Source organism: Eurosta solidaginis, chromosome 2, assembly GCF_040869045.1.
Source record: "Eurosta solidaginis isolate ZX-2024a chromosome 2, ASM4086904v1, whole genome shotgun sequence".
NCBI lineage: Eukaryota > Metazoa > Arthropoda > Insecta > Diptera > Tephritidae > Eurosta > Eurosta solidaginis.
This window is the reverse complement of record NC_090320.1, coordinates 23,373,309-23,395,610: the sequence shown is the minus strand read 5'-3', so window position 1 is coordinate 23,395,610 and position 22,302 is coordinate 23,373,309. Positions and strand designations below refer to the sequence as shown.

General features: G+C 36.1%; 4 protein-coding genes across 4 annotated transcripts; 1 reads left to right on the top strand and 3 right to left on the bottom strand.

The window, feature by feature from the left end:
- Positions 1-3,003: 3,003 nt before the first annotated feature.
- Positions 3,004-5,319, bottom strand: LOC137242019 (U3 small nucleolar ribonucleoprotein protein MPP10). Its single transcript, XM_067769382.1, has 3 exons — positions 5,087-5,319; positions 3,285-5,019; positions 3,004-3,212 (listed from the first exon to the last, which is right to left on the bottom strand). The coding sequence occupies exons 1-3, from the start codon at positions 5,188-5,190 to the stop codon at positions 3,048-3,050; spliced, it is 2,004 nt and encodes a 667-aa protein (XP_067625483.1). The 5' UTR covers positions 5,191-5,319; the 3' UTR covers positions 3,004-3,047.
- A 4,846-nt stretch (positions 5,320-10,165) lies between these two features.
- On the top strand, positions 10,166-12,346 carry PIG-U (phosphatidylinositol glycan anchor biosynthesis class U). Its single transcript, XM_067769381.1, has 5 exons — positions 10,166-10,398; positions 10,458-11,091; positions 11,432-11,703; positions 11,773-11,915; positions 11,985-12,346. Exons 1-5 carry the CDS (start codon positions 10,278-10,280, stop codon positions 12,093-12,095), a joined length of 1,281 nt encoding a protein of 426 aa, XP_067625482.1. The 5' UTR covers positions 10,166-10,277; the 3' UTR covers positions 12,096-12,346.
- A 1,039-nt stretch (positions 12,347-13,385) lies between these two features.
- lmgB (lemming B) lies at positions 13,386-18,651 on the bottom strand. Its single transcript, XM_067764638.1, has one exon. The coding sequence runs from the start codon at positions 18,630-18,632 to the stop codon at positions 17,646-17,648; it is 987 nt and encodes a 328-aa protein (XP_067620739.1). The 5' UTR covers positions 18,633-18,651; the 3' UTR covers positions 13,386-17,645.
- Positions 18,652-18,720: 69 nt separating this feature from the next.
- On the bottom strand, positions 18,721-19,292 carry lmgA (lemming A). Its single transcript, XM_067764639.1, has 2 exons — positions 19,043-19,292; positions 18,721-18,947 (listed from the first exon to the last, which is right to left on the bottom strand). The coding sequence occupies exons 1-2, from the start codon at positions 19,134-19,136 to the stop codon at positions 18,784-18,786; spliced, it is 258 nt and encodes an 85-aa protein (XP_067620740.1). The 5' UTR covers positions 19,137-19,292; the 3' UTR covers positions 18,721-18,783.
- Positions 19,293-22,302: the final 3,010 nt, after the last annotated feature.

Here is a 22,302-nt window from a genome sequence, read left to right as displayed (position 1 = left end):
TCCAAATCGTCTTACGAAGCTAGCAGCTCGAATAGGGACTGCTAAATGCGTTGGTTCCACATATGAACTGAAAAGATGGTTTGTGTAATTTGGTTGTAATTGTGATACTTGCGTTAAAGATACTTCCTAATGTTTAAGGAACCGTGATCGATGTTGATAGTATTTTGGCAGTAAAGACTCGAAGTTTCGTGGGGCCAAAAAATCGTTCACCCGTCGGGCTAGTACCAGAAGGTTGTTGTTGTTGTTGTTAATAGTGCTTCGCCCAGTCAATCAAAGTTCTTTGACAGTAGCCTTAGGAAACTAGCAGTATCATTAGGGTTGCTGCTGTTAGAGGCGTAGGTTACACATTATAAGTGACAATTTAGCGTGCCGGTTTCATATCCGGCAAGAAATTGCCCCTATCCGGGAATAAGGATTACAACAAGGAAATTATAGTCTCTATTCTTAACGATCGCACAACTTTACACCAGCGATTTTATAATTTTTTCGTTTCCATTCTTAGCGATTTTTTGAGATTTTCAAATAAAAAAAAAAATAAGATGATTACAAACCTTGTACGCACCTTGTAGCAACGGTCATCGGTAATTTTCTTCGCTGTTGTTGTTGTTGTAGCGGTACGGACACTTCCCGAAGGTTTTGGGGAGTGTTATCGATGTTGATGGTCCTTTGCCGGACTGTAGATCCGGTAAGTTCCGGTTACAAGCACCATTAAAGTACTAGTGTGACCCCAAGCGGGTTAGGGGGTTAGAATATACCAGCGGTAGGTATGCCTGTCGTAAGATGCGACTAAAATACCGGATTCAAGGGGTTTGTGTAGCGCAGCCGTTTCAGGTTGCCAGCGCAATACATAGCTTCACCAAACCCAATTGTCAACCTCACCTATACGTGGCGAATCCTGTTTCATTAACAGCGAAACCTGTTTCCCCAAGACCTTCGGGGAGTGTCCTTATCGCTACAAGAACAACAACAATCTCGGGAACGATTTGGTGTGACCACATGGAACCCTCTAGACCATACAGCCCTCCCACCCCTAGATCCATGACGAAATATAAGCTGCAGGATTCTATGTGTACATTAACCTGGGTCGATTTGTATGGACGAAAGTTAATCGATATCGCGCCATCGATTTTTCAATAGCATTTGGGCTCATGAAAACAAGTTCCACTACGCATACGCAAAAAAAATAATTTTCGAGCCTGCCAAAAAAAAAATGGCGAAAGGGTAAGTTTTTCGACCAAAACACTCCCCAAACCAAAAAAAATATATATATATTTTTTTAAACACTGTTGTAAAAACCTTAGCGCTAACAGTTTTTTGAAAAAAAAAAAATATTTTTTTGGGTTTTGCTCGAAAAATTTATCCTTCGCCATTTTTTTTCGCAGGTTCGAAAATTATTTTTTGGGTATGCGTAGTGGAACTTTTTTCCTGAGCCCAAATCCTATCATGGTGGCCACCGTGGTGTGATGGTAGCGTGCTCCGCCTACCACACCGTATGCCCTGGGTTCGCACCCCGGACAAAGCAACATCGAAATTTTAGAAATAAGGTTTTTCAATTAGAAGAATTTTTTTCTAAACGGGGTCGCCCCTCGGCAGTGTTTGGCAAGCGCTCCGGGTGTATTTCTGCCATGAAAAGCTCACAGTGAAAACTCATCTGCCTTGCAGATGCCGTTCGGAGTCGGCATAAAACATGTAGGTCCCGTCCGGCCAATTTGTAGGGAAAATCAAGAGGAGCACGACGCAAATTGGAAGAGAAGCTCGGCCTTAGATCTCTTCGGAGGTTATCGCGCCTTAGATTTATTTTTTTTTATTTAAATTCAATGAAAAACTCGATGGCGCGATATCGGTTAATAAATCGACCCAGTCTAGGCTCGATATATTAATTTGCAAGAGGTCAATAGGTTCCAATGAAGTGAAAAAATATCAATTTATAAAAAATGCATTGCGTCCACATTAGCATTTAACATGTTTAATGTGACGTGCACTTATATATGTACATACATATATGTATGTATATTTTAGTATAAGTACACACATTTTTACTCTAGTATACTGCGTTCTAATACGCCCATATGTAAAAGCAATATGTTTTATTGAATATTAATTCTGACGCCTTTTACGATGTCTATAAAGACGACAAGCTATCAACTACCAATGCAGTTAACGTGACCAGTCGCCAGTGACCATGCTTGAGTTTTCAAAATCAATTGATTTGAAATTTCATATGACATAATATTGTGTTCATTTGCGATAATGTACAAAATAGTTAAAATAAAAATATGAACGCTAAATATTACATTATTTACTTATTTACTGAATTTAAATCTTATGCTTAGGCAACGTAAGAGCTTTTTTTAGTGACTCATACAGTTGATATATTAAAATCTATTTTGGGATATAGAACTAGAATCAGTTTTTTCCTGTGGGCGTAAAACTACTTCCGTAAATTGATAATTGTATTGTACACATGCGTGGGTAGATTTCCTCAATTTTGAATATATTTTTTAACCAACAATTGCGTCGCTTAAGCCAATCCTTGGCACATGTTTTTTAATATGCGATGCATAATTTCATATATCATATTTACAGCTATTTGACAAGACACGAGCTTATAATCTGTAGTAAGACCCCTACAGTGAGACACATACATAAATTGATTGTTTTTTTTTTTTTATTATTTGCGTCTAAAAATATAGCGCAATTTAGTTTGATGATCTACTTAGTACTTAACTGTGGCCCCTTGCGGTTTTCATCATACAAACAGCAGTGGAAGAGTTTTTGTTTTGTTTTGTTATAATTTACTTCTATACAAGTTTACCGGCGCGCGCATCAGTCGCAATAATTCTCTTGTGTATCCTAAGCCTAATTTTTGTTGCACGTGACATTTTGCACAGCATATAATTGCTGCATGTAGAATATATTTATGATGCCGTCATATTTAATGCTTTACAAAAAAATTACATATTATTTGGAAATACATCTACGCTTCTAAGCTAAACAGTTGAATATAATAAAAACAAACTTTATTTTTACCAAATTTTTATCTTATATTACAATTTCACTCTTTTTGCTGTTATATTTTTCCCTGTGGATTTATGTTTCTTAGCTTTTGCTGCTGAGGCAGCTTTTCCTGCGCTACTTGTAGTATCTTGCAATTTAGAGAAGAATGATTTGGATGATTTTAAAGCACGTTGATCGTCGCTTGTGGTATTTAACTACAAAGAAAAAAATAAAAAATAGATTTTTTAGATTTAAACTTAATAATATGCACAAAAATATATGTGTACCTTTTCCACATTGCGATGTTTGGTTAGCGACTTCAGCAGTTTTGCACTTTCCTCCTTCTTTGTTGGCGCTATGCCTTGTTCTTGTTTTATCTTGCTCTTCTCATCCAACAAACGATGTATGACACGTTGTTTCTGTTTCTTCTTACGCCTTTCACGATTCTTATCTGTGCGTGTGCGTTCCGTCTTGCCAAGTAAACCATTTTTAGGACCACGATAAACTTCTTCAGGCGCTAATAGCTTAGCATCACTCACAGCTACAGGTGCCACCTCTTCCATTGTTACTGCAGGCGTATTGGTTATGATTCTTGCTTCGGGCGCAACCGGTTTTGGTGTGAAGTGGAAATTGGAGAGCGCATCTAATTTAACAAATAATGCGCGCATTAGACGTTTAATTTCTTTATGCTCTTTAGGTTCTTCTTCAGCTGCATCAGCGCGTGCAGGGTCGAACTTATCTAACTCCTTTTGATATTCCTTTTCATAGACTTGCGCTAACGATTCCTTACTCTTCTCATGATCTAGTATGAGTTGTTTTCGTAAGTCGTTTGCTGTTTGTACTGGTTTCATTACATATACAGGATCATCCCAAGCTTGATCACGTATACGCTGTTTAATGATGTCTTCCAAGCGTCGCGTTGTAGTTTCTGTAATGACAGGCGGTGGCGCCATTGTTGATTCAAACTCGAGTACTTCCTCGAGCAATGAATTATGTGGTCTGTTGGTAGCTTGCACTTCACCGCGTAGTTGCCAAGGCTTCTCACCTAGTACGATGTCTTCGTACTCGCGCATGCGTTGCTCTAGGCGTGCTTGGCGTACTTGAAATGATGATTGCGGCTTTTCTTCACCCTGTTCGTCTTCGCCTTCACTATCATCATCTGAACCAGACGAGGCGGGTTGCAGCACATCTTTAGCGGATACACCTTCATTCTCACTATCGTAGTTTTCGGCATCGTCTTTCTTTATCAGATCACTACCATCATCATCGTCCTCATCATCGTCTTCGTCTGCATTATTTTCTTCTTTCTCCGTTACATCTTCCTCGTCGCTAACATTTTCTTCGAAATAATCTTTCTGTTTATTTTTTGCCTTTTTCGGCTCATCCTCCGTATCCTCCTCTTCTTCATCAAAAAATTCTTTGTATGTTGGATTTGCTTCATCTTCATCTTCTTCATCATCCTCGTCTTCTACACCTAAATCTTCGGCGAAGTAATCAATACCTGCATCCATGGAATCATCTGGCTTTCCTTTCTTTCTCATCTCTTTAGCATCCTCCTCTTCTAAAAAAGCTTCCATTTCGCTCAACTTAAAGAATTTGTCATCTACTATAGAACTCCGCCCCGTTCGCTTCTTTTTGAACTCTTTATCTCTTTTCAAAAATTCTGGCTCTTCATCATCATCATCTTCAGATTCATTAAGCATATTTTTATCTTCTTCATTTGCCTCTAAATTATTTTCTTCCAAATCTTCAACGTTCTCATTCTCATCGTCTTCATCTAGTCGCACCTCCAATTTTTCTTCCCGCAGCGCCAACAATTTAGACGTGTTATCTATCAGACCCGTGAGCAACGCATTGTTGCGTAGTTCGAGCTGTTGCCAAATTTGCTCTTCATCCATATCCTCCACCACCAGCTCGGGTAATATATCAACCGTCTTCTTGCTTTCTTTGTCAAGCTGTATACACGCTTTATATGTCTGCTGCAACAATGATTTGATATCCTTTTGCTTCTTTTCCGGCACCCTGAAAGGTTAAATATCATTTTACTGTTTTGTTTTTGTATATTTGGTGCACCACGTGCATTACTTACACGAGTAGAAACTGTGTTGGGTCATCGGCGATTTCTTTAAACCCCGTGGTAATATCGCTTAGTAATTTTGTTGAGTTTTGCTTATTTTTTTTGGTTTTTCCCATTGCGTTCGTTTACAACGAAGTTTCTCTGAATTAAAGGTATTTTCTTATAAATCACCTAAAATATTTACACAAATTAGATGTAAATAACACTTATTCTTCCCGAGCTTCCGTTCACAATAAATGTGGAATTGTTAAGCTGCTCAACTTAAACAGAATGAAAGGTGCTACCAGCATATACACTTTTTTATCTTTATTTATGTCAGGTTGCCTTATCAATTTATCAATTATGTTTTTTTATGCTTTTCTAATATTAGGCCATATTTATAAAAATCAGGGGCCGAAACTGTTATTCCTTTTATAATATAATTCCTTGCAATACTATTAATTTTGGACTTTTAATATATTTGGATCAAGATAAAAATTATTTTCGGATTTTTATTTTTTGAGTCCGATAGAAGTAGTTAAACTCGCCCAAACACTCACACAGTGAGTTTATTTTGGCCTTAAAAAATAAAAGTCCGGATTTAACTTTTATTTCTGGACTTTTATTTTTAAAAGTCCGAGTTTAACTATTTCTATCGAACTAAAAAAATAAAAATACAGATTGTACTTTTATATGTGGACTTTTATGGAAAAAGTTCGAAAACAAAAATGATGCATGATTCGACATGATATTGCTATAGGTATACCTGGGAACTCAAACACTTTCACCTAGGACAATTTTTGACCTAGACTTTTTCGACTCAGAAAAAAAATAATTATTATTTTCCGTCCCTGATAAAAATAGCAAATATTTCGAAAATGTGACATAATTTTTTATAAAAACTTGAGACTTGAGTAAAAAATCTAAAGTACTAAGCAAATCAGTTGCTGCTGTCTCAGTTTTCCTAAGATTCAAGGAAGCACATAGCATCACACTCGAATTTTTTCGCGGAAAAGTATACCTTCTCACCACATATGTTGAAAAATAGTCAACGATTTTCGGAAAAATTATGTCAGGCGCGTTATCACAATATCTCAACGTGTTGCTCCGTTGTTCATTCTACAAAGTTTGTGCAACAAGATGTATATGCAGCTTAACATTGAAATTATCTCTATTCTAAATGATCCTTCGTTGATGTGGCAATCTATTAATATATTGATAGAGTTCGGGGGATGACGACAGGCTTGTGCCGAATCGACCTGATATCTTCTTTATCTTATGAATTTGCCTATGAACACACGAAATCGCAGTTAAGTTGTAAAAGCTGCACCCTACTCAAATTTCAGAACACTTTTTAATTGCCTCAAAATTTTAAAGATAAACGTCAAGGTTTACGTTCTCAAAGTGTAAAAACCATGTTTTTAACTTTTCAAAGTTTTCCGAAAACATGATATCATTTTCTTTGCCATAGAAGAAGACCCTAAATGGCCGTATGCTGTATGCATGCTTTAACCCTAGTGAGATAACGTACGTCTGTGAGACGTACGTCCTTTTAATTTTGCTCTCAGTCTCCCACAATCGTAATGAGAGAACATTCTCATTCAAAGTTTTCTCAGCTACCATTACCAGCTTGTCAGTGAGGGGTGTTTTTATACTCATTTGAGCAGAGCTCACAGAGTATATTAACTTTGATTGGATAACGGTTGGTTGTACAGGTATAAAGGAAACGAGATAGATATAGACTTCTATATATCAAAATCATCAGGCTCGAAAAAAAAATTGATTGAGCCATGTCCGTCCGTCCGTCCGTTAACACGATAACTTGAGTAAATTTTGAGGTATCTTGATGAAATTTGGTGTGTAGGTTCCTAAGCACTCATCTCAGATCGCTATTTAAAATGAACGACATCGGCCTATAACCACGCCCACTTTTTCGATATCGAAAATTTCGAAAAACACAAAAAGTGCGATAATTCATTACCAAACACGGATAAAGCGATGAAACTTGGTAGGTTAGTTGAACTTATGACGCAGAATAGAAAATTAGTGAAATTTTGGACAATGGGCGTGGCACCGCCCACTTTTAAAAGAAGGTAATTTAAAATTTCTGCAAGCTGTAATTTGGCAGTCGTTCAAGATATCATGATGAAATTTGGCAGGAACGTTACTCCCATTACTATATGTATGCTTAATAAAAATCGGAAAACGACCGCGCCCACTTTTAAAAATTTTTTTTTAAGTCAAATTTTAACAAAAAATTTAAAATCTTTACAGTATATAAGTAAATTATGGCAACATTCAACTCCAGTAATGATATGGCGCAACAAAATACAAAAATAAAAGAAAATTTCAAAATGGGCGTGGCTGCGCCCTTTTTCATTTAATTTTTCTAGGATACTTTTAATGCCATAAGTCGAACAAAAATTTACCAATCCTTGTGAAATTTGGTAGGTGCTTAGATTCTAGGCCGATAACTTATTTCTGTGAAAAAGGCCGAAATCGGTTGAAGCCACGCCCTGTTTTTATACACAGTCGACCGTCTGTCCTTCCGCTCGGCCGTTAATACGATAACTTGAGCAAAAAGCGATATATCTTTACTAAAGTCAGTTCACGTACTTATCTGAACCCACTTTGTGTTGGTATAAAAAATGGCGGAAATCGGGCTATGACCACGCCCACTTTTTCGATATCGAAAATTACGAAAAATGCCATAATTCTATACCAAATACGAGAAAAGGGATGAAACATGGTAATTGGATTGGTTTATTGACGCAAAATATAACTCTAGAAAACACTTTGCAAAATGGGTGTGACACCTACCATATTAAGAAGAAGAAAATGAAAAAGTTCTGCAGGGCGAAATAAAAAACCCTTGAAATCTTGGCAGGAAAACTGTTCGTGGTGTTACATATATAAATAAATTAGCGGTATCCAGCAGATGATATTCTGGGTCACCCTGGTCCACATTTTGCTCGATATCTGGAAAACGCCTTCACATATACAACTACCACCACTCACTTTTAAAACCCCCATTAATACCTTTAATTTGATACCCATATCGTACAAACACATTCTAGAGTCACCCCTGGTCCACCTTTATGGCGATATCTCGAAAAGGCGTCCACCTATAGAACTAAGTCCCACGCCCTTTTAAAATACTTATTAACAACTTTCGTTTGCTACCCATATTGTACAAACGCATTCTAGAGTCACCCCTGGTCCACCTTTATGGCGATATGTCGAAAAGGCGACCACCTATACAACTACCCCCACTCCTTTTTAAAACCCTCATTAATACCTTTAATTTAATACCCATATTGTACAAACACATTCTGGTCCACCTTTATGGCGAAATCTCGAAAAGGCGTCCACCTATAGAACTAAGGCACACTCCCTTTTAAAATACTCATTAACACCTTTCGTTTGATACCCATATTGGGCAAACGCAACCTAGAGTCACCCCTGGTCCACCTTTATGGCGATATCTCGAAAAGGCGACCACCTATACAACCACCCTCACTCCCTTTTAAAACCCTCATTAATACCTTTAATTTAATACCCATATTGTACAAACACATTCTAGAGCCACCCCTGGTCCACCTTTATGGCGATATCTCGAAAAGGCGTCCACCTATAGTACTAAGCCCCACACCCTTTTAAAATACTCATTAACACCTTTCATTTGATACCCATATCGTACAAACATATTCTAGAGTCACCCCTGGTCCACCTTTATGGCGATATCTCGAAAAGGCGACCACCTACAGAAATAAGGCCCACTTCCTTTTAAAAAACTCATTAACACCTTTCGTTTGATACCCATATTGTACAAATAAATTATAGTCACCCCTGGTCCACCTTTATGGCGATATCTCGAAAAGGCGTCCACCTATAGAACTAAGGCCCACTCCCTTTTAAAAGAATCATTAACCCCTTTCATTTGATACCCATATTGTACAAACAAATTCTGGAGTCACCCCTGGTCCACCTTTATGGCGATATCTCGAAAAGGCGACCACCTATAGAACTAAGTGCCACTCCCTTTTAAAATACTCATTAACACCTTTCATTGATACCCATATTGTACAAACACATTCTAGAGCCACCCCTGGTCCACCTTTGTGGCGATATGTTCATTTTCCTACATGGTTATTTTCCCTTATTTATTTATTTATTCACCATAGCTCTCAACTGAGTATGTAATGTTCGGTTACACCCGAACTTAACCTTCCTTACTTGTTCAGTGGTAACTTTTTTGTTTGCTGAAATATATACGATTGTTTTTTAAAATTACATCTAATAGACGTATATCTTTTACGTGACTACAAATTTTATATGTAATTTTGCCCAAAATTATAATTTTAGCTAATATTTTCTTAAGTATAGTTTAAAACAGTTAATTCATTCAATTGAAGTACAAAAAAATGTTTTTCATTTTAATTTTTTTGCTATAAACTGAGGTCCTTCAAAAAAGACCGATTTTTATAAGGACAAGTCCAAAACAAGTCAAACATAATTTTTAATATATTAAAAAAAACAATATTTTTCTTTAAAAAACATTTAAAACAAGTTAATATATATCAAATAAATTATTAAAAAAAAAAACAAAAAAAAATTAAGTTTCTTTATGTCTTTAAGGTCCTTAAACTTGAACACGTCTCAGACGTACGTTAACTTTCTAGGGTAAAAAAATAACGTTATCTTTCTAGGGTTATCTCTTTTGTCCGGAGTATCCTCTGGGGAACAGTAAAGTTGAAGGTTAGGAGGACTTGCTGGTATGTCTTTTTCCAGTTCTTGCAATACAATACATAAGTTTTGTTGATTACAAGTCAAACAAATGACACAATCGCTCCATTTCCTGATGCAAATATTGCAGCTTTTCTAAAACATGAATGTAATTTTTCACTCTCAATTTTCCCTTCTTTGCAAACTTTTCAATATCACGATCGCTGTTTGATATCACTTTGAAATATTTTGTACAAATTATCAGCATAGCGAATAAAGCTTTGTTGAATTTATTGGCGCCAGTTATAAATGCAGGTGATTTTCTTCAAAAAAGGTTAGCACTAAACTTTTAAAATATGGCAGCATAGTTGATCAGCTGACCGGCAAAGCAAATGCAACTAGATGGTACAATTAATTTTTTTTTTCGAATTTTTAGCGTCTGCAGATATATTTGCCGGTTAAAAAAATTGTAATTACTTTTACTAGTTCCTCCAAAAATATGAAAAGAAATGTGGTGCTTTTGCTAGCGCTTGGTGGAGTGGCGCGCTATTACGTACAAAGCATTCATTGGATTGGCGAACGCGTTGAAGTGTCAACGCCTATTAACTCATTTAAGAGAGGTGAGACTGCCAAATCTTGGTTAATTATATTAATTAACCACCTTTCTCTTGTTTTATAGTAAAAGAAGGCATTTATCTTTACGAAAATGGCATAGACCCGTATACAGGCGATGTAGTGCACGAGCTGCCTGCAATTTTAGTGCTTTTGGTGCGCATCTTCAGCTATATGGGAAGCTTTGTACCACTGCTATATATATTGTTGGATTTATTAACCGCCTCCTTGCTTTATAAGATGGCACAGAAATTTGTAAAAATAAAATTAGCTGAACAAAAAGCTGAAATTTTAACGTATGCTGCAAGCACGGATGAGTTACAACTACAGCAAGCTGATTTGGATATTGTACCGCGTTGTGTATTCTTGGCGTATCTCTTCAATCCGCTATCATTGCTAAGCTGTGCTGGTCTCACATCGACTGTATTTAGTAATTTTCTCTTGGCGCTTACATTATACTTTTTGCTACATAAGCGTTTATTGCCGTGTGTGCTTTGTTTAGCGCTGGAGACAATGCGTAATCTATATCCAGTGGTACTTATTGCGCCAATTGTATTGGTGTTTACAGAACGGTCGAAAACAACGGCATCGACAGCTATTGGTATTGTTTCATTATTTGTTGCTGTCTCTTTTGCTATCACCAGCGTCAATTATTATTTAATGCAAAGTTGGAGCTTCTTGGATGCCACACTAGGATTTATGTAAGTAATTGATTAATGTTTTATATCTAACATTGCTTAGCTTGCATTATAGCATGTATATTGTAACTAATTTACTGTTGTTATGACAAAACCAACTCGACTGCCAAAATAATCCTTACTCAGTATAAATATTCGGCACTTATACACGATTGTCGATGACTTTCTTCATTTAGCTATGGCTTAGAATTGCAATACTCACATATAGCTAAAATTTGCGATGGTGCAAAAAAGCCTAAAGATAATAAATATGGTCTTCCTAACAATTTTCTAATCGCCTGTTAAGCGTAATGTTTATTCCATTTTATGAATCCTATTTAGATCTTGATTTTTTCATTCGCAGTTTCTTCTATCGTGATCTACAACCCAATATCGGTCTGTTTTGGTACTTCTTCACTGAAATGTTTGAACACTTTCGCACAATGTTCCTCATCACATTCCAAATGAACGCAACTGTACTTTATCTTGTTCCCTTAACGCTAAAATTGCGTAAAGAGCCATTGTTACTTGCTACAGTGCTCATTGCTTTAATGTCTATATTTCGTTCATATCCCAGCGTGGGCGATGTGAGTTTTTATTTGGCTTTACTACCGTTGTGGCGGCGCTGTTGGAAATGTAAGTTAACTACTTTAAAATATATACCTTTAAAAAAAGTTAAATAATGTGAAATAATTTTTCTAAAAGTCATGGCGCATAACTTTGTTGTCTTCTGCTTTTTCGTCGTCACATTGTCAATGATGCCAGCCCTTTGGCATCTATGGATTTATTCTGGTTCGGCGAATGCTAATTTTTACTTTGGTACAACGTTGGCATTCTCCACAGGACAGGTACGCTTATGATTAGTATATCAAACGTTAAAAAACGTTTTTAATTCTTTCCTTTTTTCTATTTTCAAGATATTTTTAGTCACTGATCTGCTCTTTGCCCACGTCAAACGCGAATTTTGCTTACGCAATGGCTTAAAAATCTATGTTGAAGGAAAGGAAGCGAAAATAATTTTAGAATAAACTGTATGTTTCCTAATTTACTTTATTCTTAAGCATTCGTCCTTTTAAATTTATCAAATTGTACACTGCTCTTGTTATGGACTACATTTAGATATTAGCTGAAGAGCCATGTATTGGTAATTTCGTTCGTCATGTTGGAGTGTGTGAGTGAACTTTTTAGTATTAAACAAAAAAATATCTAAACTGCATTTTGTGGCTGTATTTTAGTCGTTAAAAAGCACAAAGCTATCGTTAGAACAATAAATGTCGGAAAAAAGTAATAGAACTGTTTGTTTTGGTAATTTTTCCGGACCGAATATTCATCTGCATCAAAATGGCTTTATCCAAAGAGTAATTGTAATTTTTTGTTTTACTGCAGCGACTGGGTTTCTTTGTCAAGCTTTAGATCCTTCCCAACCAAAGGATAAGATGGAGCCCGCCAGTTTAGTAATGACATAGTCGCTTACATAGACCTATTGCTATCTCGAAATTCAGACAGGGATCTACTAGGACATTGTTATTGCCGGAACTTCGATTGGAAAATCGAATTCCCCGTCGGTCCACATAAGAAGTGTTACGTACCGAGCTTTCAATTGATGTATATTCCAACGATTTTCCGTCGTCCTAGTCAAATTTGGTTTGAAGACAAACAGGTTTGGGCGTTACGCCATCATCAGTGAAATTTTTCGTTCTGGATGACGGAAAATCGTTCCAATATACATCATTCTGCCGTTTATTTTGATTTGGGGACAACCTGGTTTTAGCGCTGTTACAGTCACGTTTTTCTTAGGCTTCACTTGAGTGAATATTGCGCCCGTTTCAAAGTTAAAATAGTTATAAAAAGCCTACTTGCATGATATGAATAGGAAAATGAAATTTTATATGATTCCTGTGTAAAAATTTAAATTTGTTTGTTAGGGCCTTTACGAAATAAGATAACGATCAGCTCTTTTTAAGCCACTATATTAGCTCGTAATGTAGTGACGAAAAAACCGCCACTAGGAAGGCAATATTATAATATCAAAATAATTTGTAGCATTATTCCTTTTCTGAATTTTGGGAAATCCCCTGAATCCTCTTGTACTTATATTTCTACATCAATATATATATATTCGGTTTTTGTTGAATAAGTTTAAAAGGAAATCGGTACGCCTGTTGCACTCTTTTAGCTTGCCGGTGAACTGGCAAATGTATGATTACGGAAAAGTAGCGGCGGGTAGTAGCTTGGATTACAATCTCAACAAAATTTCTGAAATGAAAGAAAAAATAAAACTACACTGTTAAAAAAGTTATAAAAATTAATTCAAATAATTTCCTTTTGGTTTTGTGTAATAATTTATTGCATAATTTATTTTAACGCTCTTTTTTCACATTTGATTTTTAATGTAATACTTAATATTTTTTATTATTTAAAAAGTTATAATAGGTTTAGTAGTAGTAGTAATATGCATTTGAGTGATTAAAAACATTTTTTGCAAATTAAAACATTTCAAGGACAATATTTGAAATTTTTTAGAGCTTTTCGCCTAGTCTCATAATCAAATCAAATAGCTAATACAGTTTGTAGTATATATGGTAAATCTGGCGCTTCTAGGAATTTTGTTACTTTTTTTTATAAAAAGCAACTTTTCCAAGTTTGGCTGGTGTTTAGATCACACACATATCTTAAGGATATCTAAAGAATATAAATGTATGAATGTGGTATGAGATTATTTAAATTAAAGAAGTAGATTTCTTATAATAGGAGCTATAATAGGACCATAACGATTGAACGTGAGAACAAGATTAGATTTAGCTTACCTTAGTTTTTGTTTTAATTTTATAATATGGTATATATTTTCTTTTTATATATCGTATGCGATTGCGTTTATTTGATTCGATTTATATATATTTTTGTTTTCGTTATTTTATAATATATCGATTTATATAATTTTTTATGACCCTGCTCATGCTGAATGGTGGGGAAATTCGAAGGAGTTTGTTCTAAAACCATACCAATCATTATTATTTAGATTAACTTGGTTATAATGGATACCACATGTAATATTTACAGATATTGCTTAGATCTTTAATGGGCAAATTGGCGTGTCCGGGTGAACATATTTTAAAAGAAGAGTGAAATGTTGGACACCTTCATCTGTGGAAACATCTGTGCGATATTTTCTATTGTTTTGTTTCCAAGTTATTCAATTTCTTTATTATGTATGCTTTGTTAGCACTTGGAAAAGCTTTTGCTCAAGACGAATGATAGTACCTTTGTATGTGATATTAATATTACGGATTCTGCGGCAACCCTAATTTTTAACAAACATAAGGCGACTATCCTTCTTGTGTATTGAAGTCATATTTCTGTGGCTTAGTTTAAGTGAGGAAATTATTGCTCTTACATCATCGTAGTGTGTGTGAAAAGACTTCAATTTGTTCATTCAGAACAAATATTCGCCATTTTCGTTCAAACAATAATTTGTGAATATCGAAACTTTTAGCCATTCATCGAAATTTTTCTTTGCCACTGACTGAAGTTCTACTAACTTTTGCCCATTTTCAAATTGCATTTATAACATACTAGCTTATGCCCATGGGTTTCACCCCACGTTTCTATAAAAATGTGCAAAATAAATAACACACATTTTAAAGTTATTTTAAGGATGTGTATTTGCGAATTTAGGTGCTGCTGAAACCATAGGATATACATTATTTTTTGTAAATTATTTTTTGATGAGCCAACTCTGGAATAGGCTACCTATAATTGGCCATGGCTGAAACATGAGTTGGTAAGATTGACTTCTACTACAGCTAATGACTGTCCTTGAGGGATTCAAGGGGTTGTGTAGCGCAATATATAGCTTCTCCAACCCAATTGTCAACCTCACCTTCGAGCGGCGAATCCCGTTTCACTAACAGACGAGGCTCTGGCGACCCCAAGCTCCTCATGGAACTTGGGGGTGGGGAGGGAGGGATGGCCTGAAGGTTTAATGTGGCCATATAAATCGTTCCCGAGATGGTCGGGCCAGCACCTTAATGGTGCTGTGTTACCGGAGCGTATCGGATCTGTATCCGACAAACGACCATCACATCGATAACACTCCCCAAAGCCTTCGGGGAGTAACCTAATCGCTACAACAACAACAACAACTGTCCTTGAGCTTTATTGCCTTGAGCTATTAAGCCAACCTAATAGGAAATTTGAGGCGTTTGAAATTTAAAGGCATATCTGTCGGTATTAATTGAATCCTTGGTATGAAAACTTTGTTGTTTTCGAAAATTCCCGATCAAATCATTGCTTCAATGACCTTGGAAGTTTTGTGATAATAAGCCTTGTCGCATTACATAAGCGTGGAAGATCCAAATTACGAAGAATAATATTATGTATTCTTTTTTTAAGGATCAATCGATGAGGAGGAATTCCTGGTGGCTCCAAAGAGTTTAGAAACTCAACCGGACAATGCACAGCTTGCGATTCTTCCACGACTGTGTCAATGGATTGGTTAGTAGTATCGTTTGTATGAATTTTAAATAGACATAGAAGATGTAGACTAAAATTAACAAAAAAATTTAACGGCGGCAGATTACTAAACATCCAAACGGAATAACAGCCAAACTCAAGTATGTAGTTAAACTTTAGCTGTTAAAATAACCTAAGTTTGTACGGCAGCCATAGTTCTCAAAAATCCCATTTGTAGGGAAGGTGCCACTGGAGGTGTTAGGACTTAACGTAATATAGCTCCTTACCAATTTTTATTATCCTACCATTACTACATCCAGAGATATAAGATATAATATATTCCATTTGTATGGGAGGTGCCACGCACCCTTCTCCCTCACCTCACATTTTCTTTGTGGTGTTAGGGATTGACCTCATATAACTCCTTACTGAATTTCAATGTTCTAGCATGAATACCTTCAGAGTTATGCAGTATCAAAAATTCCATTTGTATGGCAGGTGCCACGCCCCTTTTATATAAAATTATTTTTAGCCTATGACCATCCCTGGAAGGTTTCAAGTGGGTTGTGCAAATTTGGTTGTGATCGGTCGATCCGTTTAGGACGCAACCCGATCTATACCTACATACATAATTTTAATTTTATATATATAGATAAAATAGTTCGGGAATGACTTAGAAGTTCTGCATGTTGCGATTTTAGGACAAGTTCCTTCAAAAAGGCCCACTGTGCGACAGCTCAGGGATTGCTTCATACTTCGGGTTTTCTTTTATATTCGTTTATTACATTTTATTTAAATATGATCAATAAATAATTTTTTTATATAAAGATCGATGTAAATCTCTCGCTATTTCAAGGGTTGTATATCTCTATCATGTAATAATTGATTGAAAATGTATTATATGAATTGAACATCTTATGCTAACGAGCTTTAGGTGAGAACATGTACATATATGTATATGTATTGGGCTAAAATCAGCTAATAACGTGTGTGCTAATGTCTATGAATAATGTTCATCTAAGCTTATCCTGCTATAGTTAACAAGCTATGTGTCCAGCAAGGGACATTAATATGGGAAACTTTTCGAATTATTTCGAAAAATTTATTTCAAGCATTTTTCGAACTCTGATTCGAATATTAGTTCGAAATAAATTACCGTGACTTTTTTTTTAATTTGCTTCCACATTTTCCAGTATTATGTGGCGAAATATACCTATTTCTTTCACCAACATTATCTCGAAATCGTCAATCGTCTCGAATTACGTCAAGTTCGAAATAAATAACCCTGCTTTTTTTTAATTTTTTCCAAATTTTTTTTTGTGAATTGCTTCCACATTTTCAAGTATTATGTGCCGAAATATAACTATTTTTCACCAACTTTATTACGAAATCGTCAATCGTCTCAAATTACGTAAATGCAGTATATTTAGGATACATGTTATTTGTGTAGTTTACAACAAATGATCTCTTGCGTGCTTTTGTGTGTGATTGTGTAAAGCAAAACGTTCAAGTTTTATAATCGTACATATGTATTAACAATAATTTTCGTAGTACATATCTAAAAAGTTTGATATTCAATTCGTTTACAAGGTTAACCCTTTAACAGTAATATTCGTGAATATGTGTACTATACGACACCTTTTACTTACATATCATGCATATATTTGATCATGTAGCTTAACACGGCTATACGCTTATATACTACATACAATTTTCACGGAATGCTCTATATAAAATACAATTTTTATTTAAAAAATTTCGAAACAAATTGTGTAAAGCAAAACGTGCCACTCTAATACGTGAGCTAACGTGATGATTACAACCGTTTTTCCGCAATTCATAATATACGAAATCCTCTGAATAAATTTTTGATTATTTGTATTCATATTTACGTTTCACCGTCTAAGTTCAAGCGTCTCTCATCTCGTTGACCACCGGTTTAGCAATTGCAACATGTAATTGACAACATTCACTACTCTTCTACCAAACTACATTTATGCTGGTTGCTCAATAATAACCTATTTCCATTGGCATGAGTTAGTAGTTTTATTTATTAGAAATTATCTAATTTTTCGATACATTCTTGGATTAAATACAAAATGCGTTTAATCCAAGAATGGGTTTTGTCAGAGAGGTCTTTGTGGCACTTGCGCTGCCATTTTAGGTCTTGCTGTTGGTGGTGGTGGCGGCGGTGCACGCCGCATACGTTGCTGCAAAATACGTGGCAGCTGTGGATGTGTCTTTTGTGGCGCAGGTGGTAAAGGCATACCACCCATACTCATACCAACACCACCACCATGTTTGCCCATCGAAGAGGTCGCTGATGAAGAGCCTGATGTACCTGAGGCCGAGCTAGTTGATGCATGCGATATACTCGAACCACCAGGTGGTAAAGCTGGTACTACAGGCATGGGATGAGCGACTAACTTTAAAGGTTGTGCAGAGTATGATTCCTCCTCTGCCTCGGATGTTAGTGAATTTGTGTCAGATGGCGTGGGTGACGGCGACGGAGGTGAAAGTGTTTCTTGTTCTTGTAGAAAAACACGAAATCCCTGAATTGATTCGTTGAGTGCCCACAGTTGTGAGAGTAAAGATAAATCTAATTGTCGCAAGCCATACATTTCACGTCGTAGAATAGCTAATTGCGTGTCTAGTGTGGTAGTACTTGCGCTACTGTTACCACTGCCGCCGCTACCACCATCACGTATCGAACTAGCCGATGTACCACCATTATCGGTGTATGTATTTGTTGGCGTATGATGACTACTGTGCGAGGAAGAGGCGCGACTATGTATACTTTCGCGATCGCTTAACGATTCCTGCGTCGATGAGAGACTACCATGACGATAGTGATTATGTGTGGTTGCTTGCGCCGATGTGGAAGGACCCAAAAAGAGTTCTACATCGCCGACACCATGAAATGCACTATGATGAAGGTTGTGATTAAGCGGTGATGCTGTATTCGAATGCGCCGCCGATGAGGCGGCGGATGAGACACCGGCAGCTGCAGCTGTGCTTAAACTTTTTGGCAGTGGCGGTAGACCAGGCAAGTGTAATTTATTTAATTCGCTATCCATTTCACGCTCACGCAAACGTTCCTGTGCTAATCTCATTTAGTTTGCGTTTGGTTTTTATATTTAATGTTTGCTAATTATTTATTATATTTGCGATATAAACGTTCGCCTTTATTTAATATATATATTTTTGTTTCGACTTCGCGTTTTTATATTTTTATTTCAAAATCGTCATACAAATTAGATTCATTTAATGTATATTAAACTTCCAACTTTGACGACACATTGGGCATTGCTTATTCATTGTTTGTAAATTCAACCACTTAACAATGCAGTGCATATGAAAACAATGCGAGCATACGCCCCACACTAATGGACAATCGTCACCTGGCAGCGAACACTCCGGACAGGTACCTGTTTTGTTTTTTCAATAAAAATAGAATCAAATTAACAAAATGTCTTATTTTTGCAATTTCATGTAGAGCGAGCGCTTCTACTCCGCTCCTTACTTTCAAAAGACATTCGACAGATGCCGCAGTTTTCATCATTTGCAATCCAACGCCAAGTAGCCACTCCAGTCCATGATTTAATTGTTAATTTCATTTTGCATTCATTTGCAACATTGAATACAATTAATATCAAATATTTTACACAATTTTTGTTTTGATAATAGCTAGCCAGGTAAATTTTCACGAAAATTTTCACACTTCGTTGTGGCCCCTTTTATTTATGTTTTGTGCTTTTGTTTCTGCAATAGTGCACTAGCACGGCGAAATAAATGACAGCGAAAAACAAGAAATTGATAAACGAAATTAGCGAGTGCTGCCACACTGTACATAGCGTAGACATTGGTGCTTTATCGGTAACCGTATCGGTAACCTTTTAACAACTGATTCGACCAACCTTATGAGAATCAATGCAATCGATTATTGGTGCCGCTAAGGTCGTAACCGTATCGTAGCCAACCAATTGGGTTTTGGTTTACCGTCGTAACGATAAACAGCTGATTACGTTAAGGATACGACTACAGCGATACGACAAACGGCACCAATGACTCCAGCTTTACTTATGTGGAGAAAGTATTTAAGCGGGACTCATTGATGCCGTATGTCGTATCGCTGTAGTCGTATCCCTAACGTAATCAGCTGTTTATTGTTACGACGGTAAACCAAAACCCAATTGGTTAAGGGCCAATTAATGGTGACTTATAACCCTAAAACCATAACCAGATAAAACAGCTGATCGAACCTACCTTATGGAAATCAATGTAATCGATTAATGATGCCATACCATAACATAGCCAACGAATTGGTTTTTGGTTTCTCACCATATCCATAACCTAAAAATATTTGAGTTGGTGAATTTAACAACTTTTTGTAGATTTTATTCATTGTTTTGGATACGTTATGTCTAACAGACTTATTTTTTGTTTGTAATTTTTTGCGTTTTATTAATTTTTATGAAATTTTCACGATTTTAAGGTTAAGCCACCATTAGTCGATCACATTGGAGATGGTTATGGATATGGGTATAGTTACCACTATGGCGTTAGGGTTAAGGAAGTTTAATTAGCCCTTTAGCCACGATACGGTTACGACCTTAGCGGCACCAATAATCGATTGCATTGATTCTCATAAGGTTGGTCGAATCAGCTGTTATAAGGTTACCGATACGGTTACCGATAAAGCACCAATGTCTGCAGCTTTAAGCAGAGCTTGTGACACCGAACACAGTTATTAACCGCAATGTATAAAAAGAATGACGTAAGGGCCAATTAATGGTGACTTATAACCATAAAACCATAACCAGATAAAACATCTGATCGAACCTACCTTATTGAAATCAATGTAATCGATTAATGGTGCCATACAATAACGCTAACGCCATAACAATACCATAGCCAACCAATTGGTTTTTGGTTTTTCGCCATATCCATAACCTAAAAATATTTGAGTTGGTGAATTTAATAATTTTTGTAGATTTTATTCATTGTTTTGGATACTTTATGACTAAGATACTTATTTTTTGTGTAATATGTTTGTAACTGTTTGCGTTTTCTTCATTTTTATGAAATTTTCACAATTTTTAGGTTAAGGCACCATTAATCGATCACATGGGAGATGGTTGTGGATATGGGTATGGTTACGACTATGGTGTTAGGGTTAAGGAAGATTAATTAGGCATTTTACCAGATTGCGTTGCTTCACCTGTCAAAAGAGTTCAATGAAGGACCGCAACTATATCTTGCTATAAAATGTTCAAAGCGTAGCAAAGCAAATCATTGGGGTAAGAGTTCAATGTTGTTGTTGCGTTCAGAGAGCTCCGCCCCATTCATTAAATGCGTCCACTCATAAATCGTCATCAAAATCCTTTAATGGTAGTCCAATGAAACTAGCAGCTACAGGGCTGGGCCAAAGGGATCATTCTGTTAGAGGCGTATGTTCCGCATTATAACTGAAAAGATTGTTTGTGTCATATGGGGAACAGGTCATATATTACGTATTCTGGAGAAGTAAGAGTTAAACCTTTTACAGAAGAGGGACCAGAGTGACTCGTGTCTTCATTGTTTGCTTACTTCTTACGCAAGGGTTTGATGATGTACATATATTGATAACGGGGTTCACCTTATATCCTTATAGCTCTCCGAGGCGGGGATAGATCCAGCAGTTGTTAGCTGGGATGTACAGATTAGTGACAATACAGCAAAAACTGTTCAGCATTTCATTATGCTTTTTATACTCAGCTTGCTTTGAACACAGAGTATATTAGCTTTGATTGGATAAGGGTTGCTTGTACAGGTATAAAGGAATCGAGATAGATATAGACTTCCATATATCAAAATCATCAGTATCGAAAAAAAATTGATTGAGCCATTCCCGTCCGTCCGTCCGTCCGTCTGTCCGTTAACACGATAACTTGCGTAAATATTGAGATATTTTAACCAAATTTGGTACACGAGCTTATCTGGACCCAGAATAGATTGGTATTGAAAATGAGCGAAATCGGATGATAACCACGCCCACTTTTTATATATATAAAATTTTGGAAAACACAAACAACTTGATTATTTAGTAAATAATACACATAGATTGTTGAAATTTGACGTTTGGACTGATATTGAGACTTGATAAAAATTTGAAAACAAATTTTAAAATGGGCGTGGCACCGCCCACTTGTGATAAAATCAATTTTACAAATATTATTAATCATAAATCAAAAATCGTTAAACCTGTCGTAACAAAATTCGGCAGAGAGGTTGTCTTTACTATAAGGAAAGCTTTGAAGAAAAATTAACGAAATCGGTTATGGACCACGTCCACTTTTATATAAGCTATATCTTTGCAAAAAAGAGCTTTATATCAATGGTATTTCATTTCCCAAGTGGATTTATAACAATAAATAGGAAAAACTTCAAATTTTTAAAAATGGGCGTGGCACCGCCCCTTTTATTACTAAGCAATTTTCTATGTTTCAAGAGCCATAACTCGAAGAAAAATTAACGGGTCGTAATAAAATTGGGTACACAGATTTTCCCCATAGCAGGAAATATTTCTAGAAAAAATGGACGAGCAAAAAATAGTTTTGAATCAATGATATTTCACTTATCAAGTTTTACTGTAAGAGGAGATGGGGAGAATTTTTTTTTTTTTAAACGGGCGGTGCCACGTGTTATGTAGAAAAGTAATTTATCTGAAATTAAATGTACAATTGAAACTCACGCTGAGTATATAATGTCCGGTTACATCGGAACTTAGACACTTTTACTTGT

Coding starts and splice junctions, on each gene's coding strand:
- PIG-U (XM_067769381.1), top strand. CDS start 10,278: ATGAAAAGAAATGTGGTGCTTTTGCTAGCGCTTGGTGGAGTGGCGCGC. Junction 10,399..10,457: donor TATTAACTCATTTAAGAGAG/GTGAGACTGCCA, acceptor CTTGTTTTATAG/TAAAAGAAGGCATTTATCTT. Junction 11,704..11,772: donor GTGGCGGCGCTGTTGGAAAT/GTAAGTTAACTA, acceptor TTTTTCTAAAAG/TCATGGCGCATAACTTTGTT.
- lmgA (XM_067764639.1), bottom strand. CDS start 19,136: ATGAAATTAACAATTAAATCATGGACTGGAGTGGCTACTTGGCGTTGG. Junction 18,948..19,042: donor CTGTCGAATGTCTTTTGAAA/GTAAGGAGCGGA, acceptor AAAACAAAACAG/GTACCTGTCCGGAGTGTTCG.
- lmgB (XM_067764638.1), bottom strand. CDS start 18,632: ATGAGATTAGCACAGGAACGTTTGCGTGAGCGTGAAATGGATAGCGAA.
- LOC137242019 (XM_067769382.1), bottom strand. CDS start 5,190: ATGGGAAAAACCAAAAAAAATAAGCAAAACTCAACAAAATTACTAAGC. Junction 5,020..5,086: donor CCAACACAGTTTCTACTCGT/GTAAGTAATGCA, acceptor TTAACCTTTCAG/GGTGCCGGAAAAGAAGCAAA. Junction 3,213..3,284: donor AACATCGCAATGTGGAAAAG/GTACACATATAT, acceptor TTTTCTTTGTAG/TTAAATACCACAAGCGACGA.